Source organism: Mesocricetus auratus, unplaced genomic scaffold (assembly GCF_017639785.1).
Source record: "Mesocricetus auratus isolate SY011 unplaced genomic scaffold, BCM_Maur_2.0 Super-Scaffold_100676, whole genome shotgun sequence".
NCBI lineage: Eukaryota > Metazoa > Chordata > Mammalia > Rodentia > Cricetidae > Mesocricetus > Mesocricetus auratus.
The window spans coordinates 46153607-46162004 of NW_024429266.1; the positions used below are offsets into that span (position 1 = coordinate 46153607).

General features: G+C 38.6%; 1 protein-coding gene across 1 annotated transcript in view; it reads left to right on the forward strand.

The window, feature by feature from the left end:
- The window catches only part of Rgs13 (regulator of G protein signaling 13), a 28794-nt gene extending 20773 nt beyond the window's left edge, over positions 1-8021 (forward strand). Inside the window, exons 5-6 of the mRNA XM_005073462.3 lie at positions 4734-4900; positions 7136-8021. Of these exons, the coding sequence (XP_005073519.2) occupies positions 4734-4900; positions 7136-7318 (350 nt within the window). The 3' untranslated portion in view covers positions 7319-8021. The remainder of the gene's footprint in view (positions 1-4733; positions 4901-7135) is intronic.
- The last annotated feature ends 377 nt before the right edge of the window (positions 8022-8398 follow it).

The following is an 8398-nucleotide window of genomic DNA, read 5'->3' on the forward strand; positions in this document are numbered from 1 at the left end:
CGCTCTTGTAAATTATCATAATAGCAGGTAGACAATCTTAAAACCTCTGGATTTAACAGTGTAGGGCTGGCGAGCTGCTCAAAGCACTGAGATCGCTCTATCCTGATGAAGCACCCGGCTGGTGGAGCATCTTTATTGTTTCAGTGGCACAGAGCTGACAGGAGAAGCCACTGATGGATCTTGGTGCTCCCTCCTGTGCATTGTCTCAGCTCTCTCCATCTGTGAGAGATCCCCTGCCTCCCACTAAGGATTGGCAGCTTCCTATGCTGTCAATTATCCTAATCCCTGCTAACCACTGCTGTTGCCGTGGTTACCCCATCACACCTTACATTACTGTACAACCTCGCCTCAGCTGAGTTACATTTAGCACTTTCTGTCTTCTCCAGTTTCTCATGCACTGTTTTATCCTGGCAGGTTGAAAAAAGAAATGACCTTTTTTAGACATTGCAATTCAGCTGCACTTTTCCCCCACTGTCAGAAAATGAAAAGCCATGGTATACTGTTATAATCCTCCAGTATTCAGTACCTCCTGTATGGGGAATGATTAGAGCCTGCTTCACTTCTTAAGACTTATAAGAGAGTCCTTTAAAATGTAGAAGCATGAAGGATACAGCAGTCTAGGTTATAAAACGTCTATCCACCAGCAGCTGCCATTTACCAGTGTATAGAAACTGTATATACAGTGATCAATAGCCTGCAGTGCTGACTCTTATAGCTTCTCATGGAATGGGAGAACAATTGGAAGAAATCAACAAATATAATAGAGCATAATATATTTATTGCAGTTATAGATCCTCCCTATACTATGACTGTTTACCAACTAACAGTACATATTTAGGCAACCAGGGGAGTTCAGAGAACTTTTTCCAGTATTTGTGATCCATAAGCCAAGTCTCAGGTCAAGGTATAAAGCACAACACAGGAAATAAACTATATAAATGAATGACACATCACATAACCATGAAGTGTGTTTAGAAAAGTATGTCTGAACATGGCTCAGGCATTACATTTAGGAGTGAATACAGATGGGTATGAGGGTAGAGTCTCTGCCCAGTGAGTCTGGCAAGTGCAGTCAAAAGCTATGGCCTTGTTCATTTGAGCTATGGAAAGGTGTTGGTAGGGTATAATATGACCAGACTTTTAAAAACACTGTTCCTCTAATGAAATTCCTAACAATACTGAAAGGAACATTTGGTAGACTGGCTGAAGGTTTCTCATATAAGATGGTTACAAACATACCTCAAAATAACCTGCAAATAACAGAAAATAATTCAACAGTATAACAGTGTCATTAACACATAAAAAGAATAGAAAAGTCAGGAAAACTCTAACTACAAAACACAAATTTTAATAAAACAGAAGATTTACTACAAGTGCTTATAGAACTCCTAGTAGAATTATAAACCTCTATATTCCTAGTGGTGCAGAATGAAAGTACATGAGTTTAAAATTAGTTCACACGTATTTCAATTTGTACTAATGGCCACAGCTCACCTGCAAGATTTAATGAATGGTTAAGACTTGCCTTGCACAGGAAGCATGATTTGGGAAAGATAGGGCATTATACTGACTCAGCTAAAAATACTCAATATGTTCCTTCCCCATCAAGATAACTGTGGCACGTCACTTTGTGTGTCGGAAACATACTCATCTCGCTGACTACTTTTTAAAAAGCAATACAGAGATTATGAATGCTACCACTCACATTTTGAGAGGAGAACACATTCACAACATATGACACAAACTGATTTTCTCATCCTCTCAAATGAGCAGTCCTGGTCTTTATCTTTCATTCAGTAAGCACCATTGAGTCTCCTGAGCATCATTTGAAACTTCAAAATGGACTATTTGGGGCTCCACCACCTAATTTAGGAAAACATTTCACCTTGTAATTCACTTGTAGTATGATTCAATACAACTATAAACTCAGCAGTTCAATTTTGTACTTAACATCTACTAAGATTCCAGAAATTTTTTCACACAGATACTTTTCCAGCTGCTTGCTTAAGTACCTAGTTAGTATTCTCAGACAAAAACTAATCTGGTGTACACAAATATCTATAAAATAAACCAATTGTGTAAGCCTAGTTACTCTGCACACTAGAGTCATGTCTGAAATACTATATAGGTTCCACTACTCTGGGTCAACTTTTGCAAAATTATGATGCAATAATAAGTACCATAAAATTCCTAGTTGATTATAAGAAGGCTCTCTTTTCATTCATGATATATGGCAACTGAGGTCAGTTTCAACTCTGTTCCATGTCGTAGTTCTGGCATTAGGCTAAAAGATCAGATTTCTTCTAGATTTATTCCCCACATGACAAGCGGAGAAAAGAGCCACAGCTTCCACCTTACAACTCACTTTTGCCTGACTCTCACTGACCAGCACAAATCCAGTGGCCAGTGCAGAGGTAAGTGGGGTGCGGAAATGTGCACCTCTTAGAGGACCAGGAAATCACTGAGAATCAAATAGGTACTACTGCAGCAAATACCTGTGTGTTACATCTATCACATATAGAATAACATAATTTAGGAAATGGTTACATTAGCAGTTGTGAAACCATTATTCCAGCTAAAGAAAAAAAGGTATTTATTCATCTCTTACATAAGAAGCTAGGGAAGGCAGGAGTAGGTACAGTTGGGTTCTGGAGCAAGAATTTATATGGCAAATACAAATTCAGATATAATATACAACCTAATAAGGGTTTCCAGACTGTATTCCCACCCCCATACCACCCACCCATCTACCTAACCATCCAACTTGTCAGGGATCATCTCTTAAGTGACCTGTGGACTTCACCAATCTCTATTTTCTGATTTATAGCTTATTTCACTATTTCGAAGCCCTTGCTTTCTATCCCTAAGTCTTCAGTCAAAATTCCTCTAAATATCAACTATATAAATTCCTTCATTTTTAATAAATTTCAGTGCATATTGGAAATTTGGGGCTTTCAATTTGTCTTGTCAGAGTAGTAATGGCTTTTTGTTTTGTTTTTAACTTTGTCCACAGCTTTGGCTATTTCTCTAGCAGGAGAGCTAATAACTACAACTGTGTTTTCTGCTCCCGATTTTCAGTGCTTATAGCAAGGCAAGGGCCATCCCAAAGTCATGTCAGCAGGAAAATAAATGTCTTGCATGAAATATAAGTTATAATGTATTTCGTACTGGGTAGTAATATGTAACCAATGTCACTTCGTAGGCTACATATCTGTATGTGCTGTACCCTCATCTGATCTGTGCTCCCAGTCAAGAGGAAGTTTCTTTCAAACCTCTCTCATTCACTGTGGGTTGACTGCCCACATCACAGTGAGCTATGCTTCAGGTCTGTGCATCCCCTGGATGCCATATTTCTTGCAGATTACCAGTCTTCACCAACCCTGATGTTTTTTTATAAGTGGTATTTACTTCTATCTATGTCATTTTCCTTGAATATAGAATGTTGTCTATCTTCCTATATTACTACTAATACAATGTGAAGATCAAGGGATTTTCTGACTTTCTAGTGCTAGGAAATTGATCCAATAATGTCTCCTATGAAGATGCAGGAAAATATGACTTTATTCGCCACTTCTATTCCATTCAATCATAACTTTTTAATGATGCCAATTAAAAATTTTGTTAGCTAAATTCTATACTTAGAATTGGGCACTGGTGGCACAACTTGTGGTAACAGTTTCCTGGGCAGGTACTGACCTTGAAACTCATCAACTTGTAAACATCAATAGCGCACTTTGTAAAAGAAAAAATTCACACAGTCAGTCTGTCAGTGGTCTTGCATTCAGTCTGACTAAACACATTTCTACTAACATCAATGGAAAGTTACTTCGTCATTTTATCATTTAGCAATTAAATGTCTCAGATACGACAAAGGACTTCACAGTCACCGAAAGTTGAGTGGCAATCTCAAAGTATTTGTCTCAAACCTTGAGACTGCTTGACACTCCCAGGGATGATGAGTAACAAGTTAAACACTTGGGAGCATGTCTAATCTATGAGCACAAGCTCCTGAAAAATGGAGCCTTAATAAAAGTCCTTCCACTCTGCTCATCAATGTACCCCAGGGGCTGTTCAAGACCAGAGCTTAAGATAACCATCTAAGCAGCAGGTGTCATTGGATGGTTACATTTGGCACAACACATGGCCCTGTGTTAGGTTCTGAGAAGATGTCCAACATCCCTCTGGATTCCATTCCTTACTTGGTCCTTATTTCTGGTTTGAACCATAAACCATGAGTATGATGTTCAATTCTTCATCTTCCTGTTCTCCTGCTGATTGGACACTGAGAAACACTCCCGCCAACTCTGCCTCATCAAAGTATCACTCATACATAGCTTGGATACTTTCCTCCCACCCCTGCCTTGCCAGATTCTTAACCTAGTTCTCACCTATCAGTTTGCTGTGAGGTCTTAAATATGTTATGTAACTTTATTTGGGAGAGCTCTGCCAGCCAGTGTAGCTTAAGCCATTTGTGTGGGTTCTTATGACATCTCCTGGCCTTTCTGTCATAGGCACATCCACTGAGTGACTCAGAACAAAGGGGTACCTTCACCAACTAGTGGCATTGCTAAACATGCTTTAGATGAGAAGAGACCTGAGTGTGTGGTTAATAGTCTTACTTTTCTGTATCTTTGGGGTTCTTCTTCAGGTTTCTGTATTAAACAGTATGAATTGTTGCTTAAATGTTTGATAACTGTTAACCCATGAAACTGATCACATTTCTCTGCTTTCAGATGGTCCAATAGTGTACACAGCGTATTTAAAACTAGAGCACAGTGACGAGAACATTAAATTCTGGATGGCATGTGAAACCTACAAGAAAATTGCCTCGAGGAGGAGCAGAATTTCTAGGGCAAAGAAACTTTATAGTATCTACATCGAGCCACAGTCCCCTAGAGAGGTAACAAGGATCAGACATGGCATTGGGGTATCCCTTAGAAGACACTAATAACTCAAGCATCATTACATGACAAACATATTCAATCCCAATATCTCCTAAAAATTGCATAAACTAAGAATTACTAATCAGTCAGGTGGTGACGGTGCATGCCTTTAATCCCGGCACTCAGGAAGCAGAGATAGACAGATTTCTGTGAGTTCAAAGCCAGCCTGATCTACAGAGTGAGTTCCTAGATAGCTAGGGATACACAGAGAAACCCTGTCTTGGAAAAAAAGGATTACTAATCTTATTTTTCTGTCACAAAGCATAAGAGTTAGATAACTTAATGAACTTCATGAATTCCTCCTGTGTGGAACTATCATTAATCCTACTACATTAGGATGTTTTGGTTTTTGGTTTTTGGGTTTTTTTTAAGTTCAATGGAATCTTTATTCATTGTCCCAAGCAGGTTATCAGGAAGCAGCCCCTGATCACTAGTTTGTTCCAGCTTTTAAGGACAAATATATAAATAAAAAACCAAAAATAAATAATAAAATTGTGATTGTCAGGTCCCAAAGAAACTCAGGACAAATGGTTAATTGTGATGACTATTAGTATATTTAAATATGCTAATATGCTAATGTGGTACATATTAGCATAAAGGAATTCTTAAGTACCTGTGAGGTGACAGAGCATCCTGGCTCCTCTCAGCTGTCTAATACAGCCCCACTCCTACCCTAAAACCTCTCCAGCCCAGGGAACTTGATTTCCTTCCCCCAGCTTCTGATTTCTATAAAACCATCAATTTGGGCCAGGGTTTTTTTGTCCTCTTAGTCCTAGGCTCCTCTCTTGGTCTTCTCTCCTCTCTCTTGTCTTCCTCTCTTGCTCCCATCCTCCCCACCCTCCCCAATGGCCTGGTTTCATACGGATCCTTCCAAATGCCTCTGACTCTTCTCTCTCTCCTATCTACAATAAAAACCTCCTCCTCAACTGTACCTTGGAGGAGTCACATTCTCATTTGCATCCAGTGAACAGGCAGAAGTCATCTGAGACAAGCAAGGAGTGTTTTAAAAGTGGAGAGATAACAGTTAAAGGGCAGGCAACCCTCAGCTCACGGTCATGTTCTATAGGAGTTTGTGGGTGATCCAGAGACCAGTTCACCAAAATCATTTAGGGCTAGTCTAAGAGAACAGAGACCAGTTTTTACCCAAGACAGCTTTAGCACTTAAAGTATTCTGAGGAGTGCTTTCATGAGACGGCATAATTACAATACAGTTGCCTTATGCAGCTATTTTTATTTTATTTTATTCTAGTTATTATTGAAAGGGTAAACTTAACTCAAAGGCTTCACTTCTAATAATTTAGGAATAAAGGAACCAGACCCTCACTCAACCCCTGCTTTTGTAGCCATAACAGGCTACAGATGGCTCAGTCATTAAAGGCTAGGCTTACAACCAAAAACTGCATTAGGATTTTAAGGTGAACTATTTAATCCAAAATCAAGAACCCGTTGGTTTATCTTAATTCCCAGCAAAGTTAAAAAGAACCAATGGGTCATTGGAAGAATTCTCTGGCAGCATAAACTCCCTGGTAGTGTTGGTCCTGTGTGCCACAGCACTCCAGCATAAACCAACATAAGCTGACATCCTTGTGGCTGCTACCGCTGTCACTTATGCTGCCTACCCTTGCGATTCCTGACAGAGAGACAATCAAAAATTATGTTAAATGCATGGAAGGAGGAAACCATATCCCTATATTATTCAACTATTCCCACAAACCCTTCTGGAAATTTTTAGTCTTCTGAGATAACCACTTCCGCTCTCTGTTTCTTCACTTCTCCTCACTTGCTTCCCATTTCAGGGCTTGTTTGGCTAACACAGCATTTGTGACAATTAAGGAAGGTAAAATTGAAAGCAGCCACCGACTTCTGTTTCTCTTTAAAAAGAGTCCTCCAGTTCATAAACGTCCACGTTTGCAGACTACCGCTAACAAACCACAGGCATCCCCCAGATAAGCAGTGGTTTGTAGAGTTCCCTGGCCTTGGACTCCATGCTTTCTTTATTGCTCTTGGATGCTAAAGGCAGATTTTTACTTCTAAAAAGAGCAAATACTTCATTGCCTGAAAGTCCTTTTAGATACCTTAGAATACTGCACCCAAAACTATCCTGTTACACTGAAAGGGAGGGTAGTAAGTTAGAGCATTCTGTTGCAGGCATCCAGATTCCATTGTGCTTACCCTATAATTTCATTTTTCAGATTAACATCGACAGTGCAACAAGAGATGCTATCATCAAAAGCATTCGAGAACCCACTCAAACGTGCTTTGAAGAGGCTCAAAAGATTGTGTATATGCATATGGAAATGGATTCTTATCCCAGATTTTTAAAGTCTGAAATGTACCAAAAACTTCTAAAAACTGTTCAGTCCCAAAGTTCCTGATTGCTACCCAAAAGTTTAAACTAAAGAGGGCATGTTGCAAGTGTCAACCTAAATTTAGAAAACTATACAAAACGAGAATGAAAGTAGAAATGAAACAGAAACCAAGACATAAGTTGATTTCTAGTTCCCAAAGGAAATGCATTCCAAACAGAATTAGCTCACAAATACTGTAACACAATTTATAGCATACTTGCAGAGTGGAATGAACAGAGAGGGGAAAGAAGCTAGCTTTCAGCATATAAACACTATAACATTTTTTACTATCCTGGCAACTAATGATCTTTTAGAAATTTGGCAGTCATAGCACAGATAGCTTGTTATATTTTAACATGAGGACTATGGAAAATATGTTATTAAGAAACAACTTAACTATAAAACTTTCCTAGTTGGATTCCATAATTGACCTTCTATATCACACAGACCTTGTACATGTAAAATCTTTGTGATGAGTTCAAACTCTCAATATGTGTGAATAATTTTTATTTATACTTCACATTTACTTTGCTGTTGGGGTATAAAATTTTGTCTTTTATTTGGGAAATAATTTCTTCACAATAGAAACTCATCATAGTGTTGGAAGTCAAATCAAAACTAAATGGCTATGTGAATATTTTTTGAAGATGCCTTATTGCTCCTTATACTATAAACTTCAAAGGGCCTAAAGTTTACAAAACGTAAGAAAATAAAATAAAGGGAAGCTTAACTTACTTGTTTGTTGTCAACTTACTGTCATTTTGAAACATTAAAAGAATGGAGACTCGACTTCCAGATTTGCAGTTCTCGGGGTTCAACAAAACATACACAGATACAAAATTTTAACTGTTACATTTTATACTTAAAAAAAGTAAAGTCTTGTGTCACTGACAGACAGGAATCATTGAAACTGCCTCTCACCTTATCCCAGAACCACTTTTCAATACTCATGGTTTGTCCTGGTTTGACAAAGCATCTCAAAATAGATTTTACCCCTCTGATGAAACCAAGCTTCCTATCTTCCTGGTGACTTCCTCATTCTCATACTATAGTGGTCCTTACTCCTTGGGCTAGTGTACTTTATTCTACTGAAAGTTTGTTAACCTC